The sequence below is a fragment of the Musca vetustissima genome, unplaced genomic scaffold (assembly GCF_032173495.1).
Source record: "Musca vetustissima isolate MV318-11 ecotype Yass unplaced genomic scaffold, APGP_CSIRO_Mvet_v1 utg2303, whole genome shotgun sequence".
In the NCBI taxonomy this organism is placed as follows: domain Eukaryota; kingdom Metazoa; phylum Arthropoda; class Insecta; order Diptera; family Muscidae; genus Musca; species Musca vetustissima.
Window position 1 is genome coordinate 301,258 of NW_026881770.1, and position 20,121 is coordinate 321,378.

At 33.4% G+C, this 20,121-nt stretch overlaps 1 protein-coding gene across 1 annotated transcript; it reads left to right on the forward strand.

The window, feature by feature from the left end:
- The first annotated feature begins 214 nt into the window (after positions 1–214).
- On the forward strand, positions 215–13,161 carry LOC133327754 (ATP-binding cassette sub-family G member 1-like). Its single transcript, XM_061536295.1, has 9 exons — positions 215–365; positions 434–604; positions 665–801; positions 2,339–2,484; positions 6,460–6,698; positions 6,757–7,170; positions 12,441–12,541; positions 12,602–12,963; positions 13,020–13,161. Exons 1-9 carry the CDS (start codon positions 215–217, stop codon positions 13,159–13,161), a joined length of 1,863 nt encoding a protein of 620 aa, XP_061392279.1.
- The last annotated feature ends 6,960 nt before the right edge of the window (positions 13,162–20,121 follow it).

Sequence of the window (20,121 nt, forward strand, 5' to 3'; positions counted from 1 at the left end):
GTTGTTTCAGAATAATGCTTTTGCGTCAAATCCATATAGAATATGTTTGGGACCTCTACATATTTATTAAGAATTTACTAGGTTTTCAGAGTCATATTTCTTGAAAGATGATATTTGTATTTTTTAGACAAGACTTTGTACGAAATTATAACCTTCACCAGATGCAGAACTGGTTATTAAAGGACAATCAAATAACCCGGACGCCGCAATAATAATGGAACATCCGATTGCCAATTCATCATCAATTATTATGGACACCGAAACTGATACGGATTCATCACATTTTTCAAACTTACCCACAAGGGAGCCAGTAGATATAGAATTTAGAAATATTTCACTGGCAGTGAAATCAGGGCTACGAAGAGGTTCGCTAACGGAATTCTCTTTGATAAATTATAACAAATACAATTTATAATTTATTTGTAATTCAAAGAATGTAAAGAGATTCTACATAATATAAGTGGACAATTCTCGGGAGGTCAATTGATTGCAATTATGGGACCTTCTGGAGCTGGAAAATCTACCTTATTGGATGTCTTATCTGGCTATAAAACAACAGGAGTAGAAGGTTCTATTTCGCTCAATAAAAGGCCTCTCGATTTGTGTAAGTTGTCGAAAATATTGAATAGATTGTAATTTATAAATAAAAAATGCATATTCTTAGCTGAATTTCGACGAATGTCGTGTTACATAACACAGGACAATTGCCTGCAAGCACTATTAACGGTTAATGAAAATATGCGAATAGCTGCAGATCTTAAACTGGGTTCAAATGTGTCCACGGATATGAAGAAAACCAGAGTAAGTATTAAATATTTTATGACCTTTTGGTTATTTGCGATTTGATCATTAGAACTGAACTCATTACAATTGATGAAAATTCAAAACCAACTCAATAGCAGTTAGAATTCTGGGAAATCAATATTACTCGTCCAATGTTATCTAGTAAAAAGTTTATAAATAAAAAGCTTCGAGTAGTTATAAAGGATGGTAAACTCCATCACATTGTGTGCAAAATGTCATTTTGATTACACGTTTTACATGAAATCGAAAGAAAGTACATATGGTGACTATATTAATTGTTCTATGGTTGGCAAGCGTCATTCTGGACTCAATTCCATCGAATAATAATGTTCGGGCAAATTGATCGATATAGATTTTTATATATGCCTGATATAAAAGATAATGCTGATGATATAATGATGTCTTTGTGCATATGTTTGTAATAGGCAAAAGGAATCGAGATAGACCCATGGTTCCTTTTGAGAATTTGCATAGAATCATTTTCTGAGTCGATTTATGCATGTCCGTCCATCCGTCTGTTGATGTTAAATTGTAAACAAAGTACAGGTCGCATTTATAATCCGATTTGGATGAAATTTGGCACAGTTCACTTATTTGGAGAAAATCGGTTCCGATTTAGATATAGCTCCCATATATAGTTTTGCCCGATTTTAAGTAAATGGTGCAGCAAATTCCCTGAAATTCATTCAATTTGCACGAATTTTGGCAAAGCGTACTGAATTAAGTGTAGAATGACGTGTCCTTAGTTTCGTGAAATTGGTTCCGATGTGTGCTAAGTTTCGTGAAAATCGGTTCCGATTTAGATATAGCTCCCATATATAGTTTAGCTCGATTTTAGGTAAATGGTGCAGCAAATTCCCCCAAAATCATTCAATTTGCCGAATTTTGGCATAGCATACTGAATTAAGTGTAGAAAGACGTGTCCTTAGTTTCGTGAAATTGGTTCCGATTTAGATATAGCTTTTTAGGTACCTTTTACCTCCATTTTAGGTAAGTCCCTGAAAACCGTTCAATTTGCACGAATTTTGGCAAAGCGTACTGAACTAACTCTAGAATGATGTGTGCTAAGTTTCGTTAAATTCGGTTCTGATTTAGATATAACTCCCATATATAGTTTCGCCTGATTTTAGGTTAATGGTGTACCAAAGTCCCGTATGATGTGCGCAAATTTCGTAAAAATCGGTTCAGATTTACATACACCTCCTATATATATATATATATATTCGTCCGATTTTCAGTAAAGTCCATAGCTAGGCCGATTGATACAATGTGCATAGGTTGCAGACTGACAAGTGTAGGGATTGATGTTAGTCGTTTTAGATATAGATAACGAATACATATTTAAGTATTTAAGATCAACTTTATTTTATTTTTTTTCATTTTATTTTATGTCAAGGTTCCTTCGAAAAGGAGACGTATTTTAGGATACATTTGTATAATATACCCAAAGTGGTGAAGGGTACCATATAGTCGGCCCAGTCCGATTTTACTACTTTTCTTACTGTTTTTTTTTTTAATAATTATATTCTTCCAGATCAAGGATATACTAATGTTGTTGGGATTATATGAACATGGCCAAACGCGAACCAAATCTTTATCGGGTGGCCAAAAAAAGAGGCTTTCAATTGCTATGGAACTTGTCAACAACCCAACAGTTATGTTTTTAGACGAACCGACTACGTAAGTTGTTGCATTTATTTACATTATTAAGGAATAACAGTCCAAAATAAATACAATTTAGTAATACATTCACTATTTCATCATGTTAACAGATCTCTTACTCAAACTTGCGGTTAAGTCAGCCAGTTCATACAACTTTTGAAAAGTCTTAAATTTATGTGTCAAAAACCTTGGTATAGTCCATGTACACAAGGTTACTGCAAAACTTCAAGAAATGCAATTCAGCAACAACCACATAGAAAATTGTTATAGTTTGTAACATTAGTGTCACTTTTATATGACGAAAATATAAATAAACAAGATATATAAGGTAGCCGCATCGGCTAATTGGGAACATGATATGCGAAAATAGTTAACAGGGCGAATTATAATTTATTCGCCGTAACATTTCAAATATGAAGCGAATTTCATTCCACCAATCAGAACAATTCATTTTTGAAGTATTTCAAAATTGTTCAAGTTTTTTTAAATAGTATAATTTTGTTTAAGACCTAAAGTTATAAATTAAAAATATATTTTAGAATGCAAAAAACTACTAAAATAAAATTTTAGATATCTATATATATAATTGCAGATACCAAGAGATGGACCAATGCTGAACATATTTTTCGGTGGATTTTATTGCCTCTCAGAATTAACTTTTGTTTCGCTATAAAATAGAAGACTTAACGTATGCAAAACCTCGAAATCGTTTTCTAAAACCAGTTGAAAACATTACAGAGCCTAAACGCTTTCACAGATATAACTTCTACTAAAATGGTACATATTTGTCTACAGTTTGGAAAAATGTCAACGGAAGTCACTGTAATTGGTATTTTTATAATAAATCGAACACCTTCCGCTTTGATCAATCAAAATCAAACAATATATACAATAAAGAAGCAACACAGTCTGCCCGTTCGACTGTATTGCTTCTTTAACTATTTTATAACATTTTTTCAACAAAATTTTGTATTGTTTTTTCATTTGAAATTTGTATTTATTTCTATCTTCTATTATATTTTACATATAAACTTACAATCAGCTGCCTCGATTAAAATTAAATGCGAAATTGATAATAAATAATTTCGATATCAATGTGTAGCCGGGCCACTTTATAAAACATAATTTATTATATTCAAATTGACACGAGTATTACGTTTGAATCAAATCATCTGAATATTGCAGTTACCTTGTAAAATTGTACCATGGTATAGCCATAATTTGTAAAATCTTTCTGAATAATAAAAATTTTGCATTATAAATTCGAATTGGAATTCATCATCGCATTTCTCATTTTTATACTTTTTGTTATACTTTTCACACCGCCCTTGATTTAAATAAGAACTTAGAGGTTCCATCTACTGAGCTAGCCATAACAATATAAAAAAGTATTGTGGATTTTTTTTCTATTATTGTTGAAAAAATAAGAAAACCCGTTTTCACATTTACAAAACAATATATACAATATACAAAATGAGTGGTGATGGATAGAATGATAATAAAATGAAATTTCTATTCTCAGAACATTGTGCAACAAATTACATTTTTTTTGATATCACTGTGCGTCACGAAAATTATTCAGGGGTTCTAATGTACCAATTCTGTGGTAGTCCCTGGACCACGAAAATAACTTTGGTTTTTCTGGGTCACTTAGACAATTAATTTTATAACGTTAAATGTAGAGAAAAACATGGTTTCATAGATTTTCAATTTGAAACTCGAATAACTCCTTTCATTTCTAACGGATTTATTTTGATTTGATTGATTTTTCTCATTTTCGAAAGCTTATTTAATTTAATTACTGCTTTATATCACAATTTTTTATGCGTATTTTTCTCGTTTCAACCACTGTAACTCAGCCAATCCTCAACATAAATCCGTTATAAAGTAAATATATTATTCGCATTTCAAATTGAAAATCTATGAGACCACGTTTTTCTCTACATTTACCATTATAAAACTAATTTTCGAAGTGACCCAGAAAAACCAAAGGTATTTTCGTGTTCCAGGGACTCCAACTAAACAGATTAGAACCCCTTTTTTGCTGTTTTGTAGCACAGTGTAATTATCGGGAAATTCCAAAAAAATATATATATAGGTGGGCTAAAAATAGAAGACACGTGTATCGGCGTTGAAAGTATGAAGAAGTGCGAAATTTGAACAAAATAGAAATTTTGTTGCATACGACATTTATATTTTACTATGATGGTCAAATAAGATTTCGGGGATGAATTTTACCGAAAACCTTATTTTTTCTGCTGACTTTAGATGGCACAATTATGAGTCGAACATTACAAATGTTCCATTTGAAAACCTTATTTTTTCTGCTTAATTTGCATTAAAAACTTAATTTAGATGGCACAATTATTGTTTGTCTGTGTGTAGGAAGAAAATATTGACATTTGTTTACAATATTTTTTAGGATTAACATTACAAATGATTCCAAATTTGAAGAAATGTTGAATTTTGCCTTTATTTCTAAACGTAAAGAAATTTGACAACAATAAATTTTTTTTTCTACAGCATTGCCTTAAAAATTAGCATATTGACAGTTAATTTTCAAGGCAGCCAATCGAAACAAATAAATCAAAACATTTTTGGGTAAAATAACAAAATTTGAACCTTTTGGAGTGCATTTTCAGCCCAGGAAAACATGATTCAGAAAAGATAACGCAGAGGAGCTATTGAAATCTAATCGCTCAAGACAGTACAATTATCGCGAAATATTGCCCTGGCAGAAACTTAGAGCTCAGTGGTAGTTGTGTAGGGTCTCATATGGTCGGCCACGTCCGACTATACTGCTCCCCTCACTGGGTTACAAATACATATTGTATTTAATTTTTTTTCTTTTGCAACTAAGAACGTTACCTATAATTCGACGGGGCGTACAGAAAAATTCAACTTCCCCACTTTTGTAAAATGTTGTGTGCGGCCGTATTATCCAAATACGTCGAATCCATATAATCAGGCAAATAATACAATCCGCAAAACAAAGTTGAAAATGTATTAAATTAATCCAAATATTTTATGTTCACATTCGAAATTTCATATTTTCTGAATGTTTTGTTTTTATTTTCATATATACATGTCTTCTACTTTTGTGGTGAAAAACGTCGAACGAGGGAATAGAAATGGAAAAAATTGCTCGTACCGACAATTTTCTGGCAATTCGTTTTATGTATTTTGTTTGTAGTGTCATTTCAGAAAAAATAATTCAATTCAGAAAATATATGTTTGCAACCGAATTGGCTTGTATAGACGCATGAAGCAAGTTCAAAAGAGAACGATAAAAATTGCCGCAAGTAAACTCGCCTAATATAAATCAGGACTAATAGTGAAATTCGACTTAGAATTGTGTTTGACAAAATACTTACTGAAGTCAACAAATAATTTCTTGCTAAATATATAGTTTGGTTTGAGACTCCTAGTGAAATTTGACGTAAAATATTTCATTCTTTGACACTATGCAAGATTTGATACAAACTTGGAATAAGAATATGTAAAATATTCTGACTTGCTACATCCTATGAAATCGACTGAAGGTTATTAAAAATATTCGTCACATTTATAGCAGTAATTCTAATATGTTCATCCTTATTTAGGTTACCTCCCGACTTTCAAAATGCTGAATGTGTCTTATATTTTTAGCACAGTATGAAAAGAAATGATATGAAACGTTTGCAATCGTTTCGTATCGTATTTTTCAAACGAAACAAAAGAAAACCACACCTACAAATCATTCGTTTTGTATATCATGCTGTTTGCCTTCATGATTATAAACAGAACGAAATCGATTTTTTTTAACTTCCCGATAATTATGTTTTTGTATTGAACAGACGAATAAACATAATTGTCCAGTTTTTTGACACTTTCTTTTCCCTTTCACCATCTCTAAAAACTCTATGTGATACAATTATCAAATATACAACTTATTAATTAATTTGTATTGTTATTTACAAAATTAGCTTCTTTAACATTTTCATATATTTCTAGGGGTCTAGACAGCAGTGTGTGTACCAAAGTTTTAGAATTATGCAAAAACCTTACAAGGCATGGCCGTACCATAGTATGTACTATTCATCAACCATCTGCTAAACTCTTCCAGATATTTGATCACGTCTATGTATTAGCTGGCGGCAACTGTATTTACCAAGGTGGTACGGAGATGATGGTTCACTTTCTTCATGCTAATTATCTAACCTGTCCAAGGTATCATAACCCTGCTGATTTTAGTGAGTACGATTTGTGGACTTGAACCATGAAATAAAATCAAACATATGTTGTATATAGTTATAGAATTGGCATGTGGAGAATACGGTCTGGATAAATTGGATGTATTAAAGTCAGCTGCAGAAAATGGCAGCAGCATAGATTGGTTCAATCAGTCTACAAATACTATTAGTTGCAGTGACATTGTGCACAACAATAGATTATTACCATCGAAAATGCAGAAAAGTGGCATGGAGTACACCGGCTTTCTAAACCAATTGGCGGCACTACTGCGACGAGGTTACATTAGCTCAAAGCGCAATACTACTCTAACGCATCTTCGAATTTTTGTGAATGTGATTGTTGCCATAATGTTGGGTGCACTGTACGCTAATTCTGGAAAAGAAGGTTCGCGAGTGATGGACAACTATAAGCTGTTATTTAGCATGCTTATTCATAATTCCATGGTAACGATGATGTTAACAGTGCTCACGTGTAGGTAAACCTTTAAATGTCTCAAAAGTTCAGAAAATAGGAGAATCGTCCTAGTAACGATTTTAGTACTAGACAAGATGTTTTCACATGAATGTTGAATTAATTTTACAATATTCGATTGTATTTTTGAATTTTTTTTATACAAATGTAACAATTCATGGGCCACTTGACAATTCCAGACCTCTTACACTTTGTACGGTAAAAGCTTTGCAAGAATTTTAAATTTTCTGTCTTGGGTATAGTTGATATGTTGCTTTCAGTTGGTATTATTATCCAACATTCTGGTGATAGCATTGCAGAAAAATGTGGATAATCTAATCCGGATTATTCGGCAATCAGGAATATATTATACAACTCATTGTGGATTCTATAATCAGGACTGTTTGTCTCTATTGACTATCTCTATTTGAGTCCTTCAACCAAATTGGCTGTAATTTGGTATTATAAGTTCGCATTGCGTAGAGCATATCGTACCAAAAATGAATAATTTTGGTCCACTATTTGGGGTAGCCCTAATAAAACGGTATCCCCTTAATGCTGTTTTTTTATATTGTTCGCGGTTTTCAACCAAATTGACTGTAATTTAGTATTTTGAATTTAAATTGGGTTTGCAATCTTCATACCAAAAACTATGAATATTGTCTTAGGTTTCGGGGTAGGCCCCATATAAACGGGGATTTTGAATACCATTTTCAATTAAATATGCTATAATTACAATTTTTTGAGGTATGCCATATTTTAAAATCCATAATACATAATGTTGAAAATATTCACCCCTATTCCGTATGTCGTCGTCGTTGTCGACGACGTTTCTCTTTCGACATCACTTCGCATCGACATCGACATCACTTCGACACTGATTTGGTATTCCGTAACACTCATGCGACGATGTCGACTATTTATCGATAATATCAATAAAAACAAAAAATGTTGCATATTTTTGGGCAAAAATGTGTTTGTATCCTTCACCGCACTGTGGCACAGGGTAAATGTGTTTGCAACGACCAAACAGAAACGAGATAAACCCATAGTTTCTTTTTATTATATATGTACATAGAATTATTTTTCAGTCGATTTATGCATGTCCCTCCATCCATGTATTATTTTAAACAAGTTACATGCCACCATTATGATCCGAATGGGATGAAATTTGGAAAAGTGCATCCAATTGGGATGAAATTTTATTTGGCGAATAGACGATTCCTGTTGATATTGGTCAAAATCGGTTCAGATTTATATATAGATCCCATATATTTTTCTTTATTTACACTTTATTTTGCATTAAGTATTGAATAGATTCTAGAATGATGTATCCTGTTCTTGTCCGGTCATGTTTTTTTTTTAATTTCTAAAAAAAAATGTTCAAACGCTTCAGTCGTCAACAAAAGCTATGACGAAGAAATTTCGACATCGTCGTCGTCACACATTGTTACGGAATACCAAAAATGTTTCAATAGTTATCGATAAATGTCGACAACGACATAGGGAATACCAATTTGCAAAAGACGACTCTCTTCGACGTCGTTTCGTGTCGACGACGACATACGGAATAGGGGTGATTATTCTTGATCTGCTACTAGTGGATGAAAGGAAAGACGTGTTGTGCTCTGGCTGGCGGCTTTATTGAGAGTGACTATTTACAAACTTACACACTAAACACGAAAACTTAATACTACGACTATTTACATCTCTTGTGTGTAGGTTACTGTAGGCGAACACATCGCAATTTCTCTACGCATGTATGTTGTGTGTTGGAAGTGCGTAACGTGGACATTCAATAATTACAACACTCCTCCTCAACACACATACATACATGCCCTAATATCAAACCCTCAAAAATCTTTATTTATTCAAATTAAACATTTGTAAACATATTACAAAAAATACACACAGTATTATTCATAAGTATAATCAGCTATACAACTCCTCCTGCATATTGTCCCCCTTCCATAGGCTGGACAATGGTTGACCTAACTGTGCCTTCATCTCATCGAAACACATTCGAAACCGTCCGTTGTGGGCTCTCCCCATCATATCGACCGTAACGGTGTTGGCACTTCGGGTTGTTTTGTTCTCTGCAGAAACACATTCTGATTACAAATACAACTCCCCTCTTGCGGTCTGCAAACTCCAATTGCTCGTCGTCAATCTGCGCACATTTTTCTTTACGACCTCTTTACCGCTTCATTGTCAACCGTCATTACATTGACTTGCAGGTACACAATCAACACGCTATTTGAGCCTACCCCTTCCATTCCGCCAGAGACTTCTCGTAAACAATTTACGCATCATAAAATACGCACCGCTATCCAAACACAGAACGCTCTTGCTTGCGTTGTTGTTGTCATTCGCACTATAACGGTGTACGCATGCTCGTGGGGATTTCTCTGCTCAACCTTTTTCGCTGCCTGTAGTCTCTGCTGCCACTTCTTGTGCGCGAACTGTTTTTGTCACTACCTGCGTTGTTGTTGTTGCTGAATTTTATTGTGCGCCTCGGCAATCGCACCCTTTTGTTGTTGTTGCCATTCACTCTTTGCTCGAGTTCTTCCAATCTGCTACATCATCCACAGAAATCTCCTCCCAAACACATTGGTGGACCAGCATTGATTTCTTTCGCAGATTCTTAACCAGCCAAAATGGTCCTCTGACAATTCAAATGCAACACATGCATGATTCCAGATGCGTATGTTGTCGACACACGACATAACATACCCGACACTCGGTTATACAAACTGGAATGACTCTCAATTCTCTTTTTCTTTTGAGCACTCTTCGATCACACAGATCGGACACTTTCCACTGTCTTCCTTTCTATATTGTATTGTGTAGTCCAAGCTCCATCGTTACTAACACACTGTAACGAGCTGCTTGGTTTCCGACACACAGCTAACCATTGGACTCACGCAATCCACTAGGTTTCCAAGGATTCACTTTTTCGGGGCCGGTTGTTACTGACACACTTGTAACAAAATCTCGTTGGTTTTCGACACACGAAAACACGATTTCTTCACCAGCGGCCTCCCGGTAGCTTATTCACTCAGCATTTCTATTTACATCAGTGATCCTTCTTCAGAGTCATCCTGGATACACACGATTTACTATTTCCTCTAAGCGACTCTGGGTCTCAGCTATGTCTGTATGTTGGCTATGCCTGGGCCCATAACCTGTTGAAAATATTATTCTTGATCTGCTACTAGTGGATGAAAGGAAAGACGCGTTGTGCTCTGGCTGGCGGCTTTATTGAGAGTGACTATTTACAAACTTACACACTAAACACGAAAACTTAATACTACGACTATTTACATCTCTTGTGTGTAGGTTACTGTAGGCGAACACATCGCAATTACTCTACGCATGTATGTTGTGTGTTGGAAGTGCGTAACGTGGACATTCAATAATTACAACACATAAAAAATACGATGTTATGCTATTTTGATTTCAAATACTGCAAAGATATGAAATATTTAGGGTTTCCTTACATTTAATGCTCTATTTTGGATCCATTTTAATTGATTTTCAAAATCTGATTCCACATTTGTCATACTATACTTCACGGTGACGAACCTGCTCAAAAATTAATTTATAGCTCGTCAAAGGAAAAGTGGAGTATTGACAAAAAGAACACAAAAATTACATATTTTTGAACTTAATATATTTTTTTCTGCTAAACATTAGTAAGACAACCTGGATATAACGAACTTCGTCTATATCGAACTAATTTACTTGACCCCTACTAGTTCGGTATAACCGTACTTCACTGTATTTTGAATTTTAACGCATTTTTCCTAAACCCTGATGAATTTTTTGGTAAAAAACAAACAATTATTATACAAACACAAATTATCTCGATTTAGCATATGATTTCGAACAAATCGATGGTTTGAGTGGTTTTTATTTTGAAATGTAAATCGAAGAAAATTCAACTCGATTTACCAATTAAATCTATAACGATACATTTTTTTCCTATCAAATGTCAATTTTGCTTAGTATAAAACTAACGATAAACTTCTCTGTCTTTACAAATCTGTTGGTCCCAACTTTCAGTGTTAATTTTTATACCCTTCACCACACTGTGGTACAGGGTATTATGTCTTTGTGCATATGTTTGTAACAGGCAAAAGGAATCGAGATAGACCCATGGTTCCTTTTGAGAATATGCACAGAATCACTTTCTGAGTCGATTTATGCATGTCCGTCCGTCTGTCTGTCCATGTTAAATTGCAAACAAAGTACAGGTCGCATTTATGGTCCGAATTGGTTGAAATTTGGCATAGGCCGTTATTCGGCCCATGGACGAACCCTATTGAAATTGGGAAAAATCGGTTCAGATTTAGATATTGCTCCCTTATATATTTTCGTCCGATTTAATGTAAATGGTACACCAAAGTCCCTTTATATTTTTCGATAAATTAAGTCTATAATGATGTGTGCCAAATTTCGTGAAAATCGGTCCAGATTTAGATATAGCTCCCATATATATTTTCGTCCGATTTAATGTAAATGGTGCACCAAATTCCCTATATGTCTTTCGATTTACACGAAATTTGGTATAGTGTACTAAATTAAGTCTAGAATGACGTGTGCTAAGTTTCGTGAAAATTGGTTCAGATTTAGATATAGATCCCATATATAGTTTCGCCCGATTTTAGGTAAATGGTGCACCAAAGTCCCTGAAAAGCATTCGATTTGCACGAAATTTGGCATAATGTACTAAACTGTGACAAGTATCGTTGAAATCCGTTCATATTTGGATATAGCTTTCATATCTATTTTCATCTGATTTTATCTAAATGTTGCACCATACTCTTCATGCTTTTTTTAGAATAGAATGACGTAGTTGCGTGTGGAAGTACAGATGTAGCCCATATATATTTCGAACCGACTTCGTGTTCCAACCATTCAACGGGTGTACGATTAATATTTGCTTTAAATCGATTTACATAATTTTGTCACATTGTAACAATGAACTGTTTGTTTATGGATTGATCTAAGTCACATATTTTAGTTCACCCAATTTCATCTTAATGGCCCTTCTGTTAGGATGCATCTTTTCAATATATACATAGTGGTGAAGGGTATCATATAGTCGGCCCAGTCCGGCTTTACTACTTTCCTTACTGGTTTTTTATTAGATTATAACGAACATTTTACAAATATACATATAACCGTACTTTACGGGAGTTAAATTTTGTAGATTCTTGCAGTACGGGATAATGAATCGTACACTAATTAATTGTTTCTTATTTTGAACATTGATTTTACAATTTTAGTTCCAATGGAAATGCCAACAGTTATAAAGGAGCATTTTAATCAATGGTATTCTTTGAAAGCCTATTATATGTCGATAACACTTTTAGATCTTCCCATTTCGGTATGTTTTATAGACACTTGTAAATTTCGTTTCTTAATATTCCTACATTTACATTTCAAGATTTTTGGCACTCTTCTCTTTACGAATATAATATATTTTTCAAGTGGACAGCCCATGGAATGGAATCGCTACATGATGTTCCTTGCCATTAGTGTATTGGTCGTATTAGCTGGCCAAAGTCTGGGTCTTATGATTGGTGCCTGGTTTAATGTAGTCAATGGGACATTTGTAGCTCCAGTCGTTACTGTTCCGATGATGATGTTTTCTGGTTTCGGTATACCCTTACAAGATCTTCCATTCTATTTAAAATGGGGTACCTACGTATCACAGCTGCGTTACGGGCTGGAAGGTTATGTAGGTGCTATATATGGTAACAATCGAGAATGTTTGAATTGCAACGAAGCCCGATATTGTCACTATAAGTAAGCTATGACTCCTCGCATTTTATGTGTATACTATAATATCATTCTTAATGTAGATATCCCAAGAAGTTCTTATCCGACATAACCATGGAGGATGGTCAGTTTTGGAATGATGTCATTGCTTTGATTTTAATCATTATGGTATATAGGATAGCTGCGTATGTAATACTAAGAAGTAAAATAAATTCCTTAAAATAATATTTGCATACTATCCAAGTTTTAGAATGTATATATTTGTATGTACTGCCTCCCAATTTGTCCATAACGTATGTTGCTGTTGATTACGTTTTTTTATAAATTTATGTGAAAATATTTCTTTTTTTTTTGGTATATGTAAAATAGAATTAAGTTGATCATATAAGTTGTGGGTGCGTGTTGCACAATTTATTATTTAAAAAACAATTTATTATTTTAAAATTATTTTTTTGATTTCATAACGGGGAATGTGTACAAATAGATGGAAAATTTTTCAAAATCAACATTGTATATACATATATAATTAACATATAATGTAATAGAAATATTATATATTATTAAAAAAAAACAATTGAAATTTCCTTTTTCCTGCCATCGACTTAAGTATGACGATGTAATGTTATTATTCCTTTGGCTCTTTGGCATAAGTTCTTCGACCTGAAAAAGTGTACCGTTGGTACATTCTGTACCCGTGTATATTAAAATTATACGTAATTTCTAAGAGTAACTTCATAATAATTAACAAAACTGGAATATTTTTTACTAAACTTTAAATGAAAACTTCAATAAAAGAAACAAATATAATTGTGTACTGGAAAGATTGTATAAATTTATGCTTCCCTAAAAGAGGGTACTATATTGAAACGGTAATACAATAGGTAAATAATAATAAAAATACTTGGGTAAATACCCGAGTATTAACCGAAAATTGGGTATAAACTCATTAACTGCCGAGCCACTTGACATAGGCTGCCATAATTTGGCTCACATGTTTTTAATGTCAAAGCGAGTATGAAAGTGCAAAATTAAGCGAAACCCAACGAGTAAATGAATTATTTTTGTTGAATAATACGTGTTTGTGGTCAATAACTTAATGGATCCATTTTATTTGTCAACTAACATACCAATTGAATAAAAGGTGCATCCATAATTACGATACGCAGTGTACATATGTCGTTTATCATAAGGAAATATGTAATCCAAAAAAATGCATATTTACTAACTGTGAATTAAATATGGGAAAACATCAGGAATAGGAAAAAAGTCGGAGGAGAAAATGTCAGGACTTTTATCGGAACATTTACATGGAAAATATGTTGGTAGTGGGAACTATGTTGGTATCAAAACATTATTTTAACTTGACGTTAACTTAATAGAAGCAGCTGTTGTCTCTATGAATTTGCTTATTAGCCGACCTTATATAGGCCTTGCACATGGTACAATTATACAAGGTAAGAAAAAACCACATAGAACATTGTTATTGTATATTGTAATGTAAACAAAAATAAGAAATATCAATAAATTCTATTTATTTTCAAAAAGTTTTTTTTTTCAATTTTCACCATTTTCAGGAATGGTTTTTGAGTAAAAAGTTGCAAAAGTTGTAAAATTGGTAGATTCTTTTAGGTTCTGGAACGGAACTAAGGTTGTCTCATGCAGTCATATGTTATGTAAACTTGCCTTTCTCCTGATTTAGATTAGACAAGTTTACTTGCGGCAATTTTTATCGTTCTCTTTTGAACTTGCTTCATGCGTCTATTCAAAAATATATTTTCTTCCAATACCTTATTTCACATTTAAATAAATATAAAATGTAAAAAAAGAAATACACAAAACGAATTGCCAGAAAATTGTCGGTACGAGCATTTTTTTCCATTTCTATTCCCGTTGCCACTCTCTCCTACAAACAAAGACTTGCCGCAAGTAAACTCGCCTAATCTAAATTGGGACTTTGACAGTATTCTGTTTTCAAAATTTAAATGGAATTATCTTCCTTCGAAATGTACGCATATCATGTGTCCAGTGGCAAAAATTGCTAAATAATTTATATTTATAAATATTTTGAAGTTTCTTGCCATTAAAACTTATGAATATAAGATATAACAACCATGGTTAAATCTTTAGAACAATGTTCAGCTTTAGAAAATATATATTTTTTTTATTTATTGAAAATATGCCAATCGACACACATAAAAATGTATTTATTTATTTTTCATTTTATTTGAAATTGAACCATAGTATGCTAAGTCTGAAAAGTGAGTTTTTCAGTAGAAGCTCTCAAAGTATGGAAGTTTCATATATCTTACGGGCTATGCTAAGTACATTTTTGCTTATAACTTTGGTTTGGATTGGCCGATGATTACCAAAATTTCAGAGAATATAAATTAAGGACCGTAGTATTTAAAAACGTAAAGAACTTTAAAATATGCTAAGCCGACTTAGCACACTATGGTTCGGGGGCGTCGATATGAATTCCAAATTAAAAAGGGTTGCCATTATCAATTTCTCAAATGAGACTACTTTCTGTAATTATGCTAAGCAATTTTCAGAATAAAATTGAAAAACACGAACTTTTCATTCGTAAATTTATAATTCAATAGCTTCCAGATCTTTTCTCCAATTGAGTTATTGCCATATGTAGAGGTAACTCATACAAAAACGTTAAAAATAGTGTTCAAAATAGGAATTTTTCATTGCAAAGCGTTTACTGCTTCACATGTTCCCATTAGGAAATTGAAGTAAATTGTAAACCATATCGCAACGAACTTCTTTTGCGTTTTTATTATTATTATTATTTTTATACCCTCCACCATAGTATGGAGGGTATATTAGTTTTGTTTTTCCGTTTGTAACGCATCGAAATAATCATTTCCGACCCTATAAAGTATATATATACTTGATCAGCGTAAAATTCTAAGACGATCTAAACATGTCCGTCTGTCCGTCCGTCTGTCCGTCTGTTGTAATCACTCTAGCGTCTAAACGAGTTGAGATAGATCGCCAAAATTTTGCACAGAGTCGTCTTTTGTCTGCAGGCAGGTCAAGTTCGAAGATGGGATATATCGGTCCACGTTTAGGCATAGCTCCCATATAAGGGTACCCCCCAATTTTCGGTATTTTGGGGTTCTTGAGCGCGTCTTTCAACCGAATTCGCTGAAATTTGGTATATTGAGTTGCTATTGGGTACCCAATTTCTCAACAAAAAATTATACATATAGATCCATTTTTTCTGGTAGCCCCCATATAACGCTACCCTCTAATTTTCAGTATTTTGGGGGTTTTGATCGTAGTTTTCAACCGAATTGGCTGTAATTTAGTACTTTGAGTTCTTATTGGGTACCAAATCACTCCACTAAAAATTATAAATATAGGTCCATTTTTTCTGGTAGCCCCCATATAAGGGTACCCCCAAATGTCGGTATTTTGGGGTTCTTGAGTGCGTTTTTCAACCGATTTCGCTGAAATTTGGTACATTTGGTTCCTATTAGGTGCCAAATATCTCCACCAAATTTATATATATAGGTCCAATTTTTCTGGTAGCCCCCATATAACGGTACCCTCTAATTTTCAGTATTTTGGGGGTTTTGATCGTAGTTTTCAACCGAATTGGCTGTAATTTAGTACTTTGAATTCTTATTGGGTATTAAATCACTCCACTAAAAATTATAAATATAGGTCCATTTTTTCTGGTAGCCCCCATATAAGGGTACCCCCGAAATGTCGGTATTTTGGGGTTCTTGAGTGCGTTTTTCAACCGATTTCGCTGAAATTTGGTACATTTAGTTCCTATTAGGTGCCAAATATCTCCACCAAAAATTATAAATATAGGTCCAATTTTTCTGGTAGCCCCCATATAAGGGTACCCCCAACTTTCGCTATTTTGAGGTTCTTGAGCACGTTTTTCAACCGAATTCGCTGAAATTTGGTATTTTGTAGTCGAATATGGTAACAAGTTTCTCTACAAAAATGTTTTAATATGCACCCCCTTTTTGGGGTAGTCCCCATATAACCCCTTTTTTATATTAAAATAGTTATGCAATTTGTTCCGCGTTTTGGGTTTGGTTCTAAGACTATGTTGTAACTATATCACCTATGTAGGATATCGAGATAAAAAACTAGAACGTAAGGTTCTATAATATATGAACTATAACCCGTATTTAAACCTAGCCCCTGTGTGGGAGGTACCAGAAGGAGTGGACCGATATTCCCCATCTTCGAATTTGAACTAAGATTGGAAGAAATAATAAGATTGGCAAAGTTTGAATGAAATGTAAATTTTCTGAAACGGATTTGGTCCAAAGAAACATGGGGTCTAGAACCAATATTTCGATGAGGCACATTTTCACGGTGTAAAGTGTATACACCCTCATTAGCCATAAGGCTGGGGTATAATTATCCATTAAAAATTTCTGAAATTTGTATTATAGTTTACATAGAAATGTCGGTATAGGTCCACTTTTTGGTATGTTCCCATATTTTCATTTCTAGTACCTGTCAGTATATCTATGGTGGAGGGTATCCAAAGTTCGGCCCGGCCGAACTTAACGCTTATTCACTTGTTTTATTTGATAATATATAATTGATAACGCGCGATTAATACTCTTTTAAAATAATATAATTGGAATTCTCATGCCAATTCATATTTGAAAACACGGTTAAAAAAAAAATTAAACGCTGATACTATATTTTTCCATCGTCTGCAGATTTAGGGACTATAGCAAAAACAAATGTTAAACATTTCATAAACTCGTGTTGTATTTTCGTTTAACATAAATAACAAATGTCATATCGAACTTGACACGACCCAGTAGAAAATATTCTCTTGCATGACAATTTCGTTGACGAAACGTTGACGAAATTTATTGAATTGTCATACGTGACTAAACACATGATATGTCATTGAAAATTTCGTTCTTCTCGAAATATGAAATATGAAAACAAAACAAAAATAGTCTGAATCGAGTGTACTATGAAATATTGACAGAAACAAATACGACAAGAAGTGAATCTGTTGTTAACGAAAAGTAGAGAGTCTAGTCACCGAAGTAGTCGTCAACGACAAGTTGTCTTGCATGAATACTGCGACACTTGTGTGAAAATTTCGTCAACGAAAATATCTAAGAGTAAAACCAAGGTGTATTTAATAAGGTGTAAGTGACAATCATATGGTTTCAAACTTTTTTCTTTATTGTTTGTAAAGTAAATTGTCCAAACCATTTTCAATATTACATTTAGATTTCAAAAATGATCTTTAAATTTAGGAGTTTTAATAATAAAAATTCAAGAAAGCTATATTCATAGAGGGGGACGGAAAGGAAACTAAGGCTCAGTTATAACCCCGTTCGCCGATTGGTCTACATATTTTATGTTGTGTGGAAATCTGTCCAGAAATCCCAGCTACTCATAAAATCGAGGAGATTATGTTAGCCCAAATTGGAATCGGCCCCTTGGAGCTTCTCACAATTCTCGGCGGAGGTAAATTACGCCTATGGAAAGATTTTATACGGCCAACACAATTTCCATGATTTAGTCTTTGGCCGGGGATTTATGTCCTTCAATTTTCTTTAAGAAGGCAAGATTTGAAGCCACTCCATAGAAAAAAAAAATAGATTTTAATCCACAATATAAACATCACAAGGAGCCATGGACTAATTGTGGGAAACTTAAAATTAATCGCGACCAGGTCTTAAACTTTATTTTTCACTGACCTAAAATCGCCAATAACCCAAGAATACACAAATTCATTATTTATTCCTCAAAGAATAGTTCTTGACAAAAATAAATTAATAATTGTTTTTGTTTATTTTTGTCAAAAACTTATTGTCAGCATGACAATTTAATTTCTTTGACAACAATGTTGTTTTTGTAAAATTTTTGTTGTTGTATCTGATGCATACACCTTATTAAATACACCTTGATATAAATAATTTGGAACAACTCTAGTTTAGTAAAAACGATCAGATTTTTCTGAATTTCCAGAGTTAGGTATTTTTACCCTAATTATGGGGACGTACCCGGTTAGCCGGTTATTTGACCCGGAAGTTCGGGTTCGGGTACGGGTACCCGGTTATATCCGGTTCTATAATATGTGTATCATTTTAAAGGTTATAAAAATTCCTTTCCATTGATTGGTATCATGGGTTATATCAAACCATTTTGGAGATTTAAAAGGAGATTCTGTCATGTAGAAAGATGTTCCTTGTTTTTATAGGGTTCTAAGGCTTATATCTTTCGATCCACAACAGATGCAGCCACATATCGCACCATTTTGGAAGGGGCAAATCGTGGTCTATCAGTCTGGGATGGGACTATAATGGACCCAAGTTCGACTTTTAGGGAGTTTTTCAAAAAAATCGGGGACCAAAACGCAGTTTTTTGACTATATCTCCAAAATGGGTTGGAGAGGGACTATAATGGACCCAAGTTCGACTTTTAGGGAATTTTTCAAAAAAAATCGGGGACCAAAACCGTTTTCTGACTATATCTCTAAAATGGTTTTAGATAACCCCATCATATTACCACTCAATGGAAAGGTTTTTTTTTCTTTAGAATGATACCCATATTATAGAACCGGATATATTTTTCAGAAAAATCTAATAGTTTTTACTAAAATAGAGTTAAGCCTAAAATTTTATATTCAGTTACACGTCTTCTTTATCCTAATTTTTTTTTATATATTTTCAGAAAAAAATTATATACATATGTACATACATACATATATATTTTCATAAAGAATTTTCTATTTGTTACTGTCAATATATCTCGATTCAAACTATTTTTGTTTTGCTTTCATATTTCGAGAAGAACTACATTTTCGACGATATATCATGCGTTTAGTCATGAATGAAAATTCCATAAATTTCGTCAACGTTTCGTCAGCGAAATTGTCATGCATGGTTCCTTTTGAGAAAATGCATAGAATCACTTTCGCAGTCAATTTATACATCTCCATCTTTCCGTTCGTCTGTCTGTCCATGTTAAATTGCAAACAAAGTGCAGGTGGCATTTATTATCCGAATGAGATGCAATTTGGCACAGGATCAATTGGTGAAAATCGGATCGGCTCCCATATTATATTGTAAAAATTAGTTCAGATGCAAATATTGATCCCATATGTATTTTCGACTGACTTCATGTTAATTGTGCACCAAATAATGAACTGTTGTCCAATTGAGACTCAAT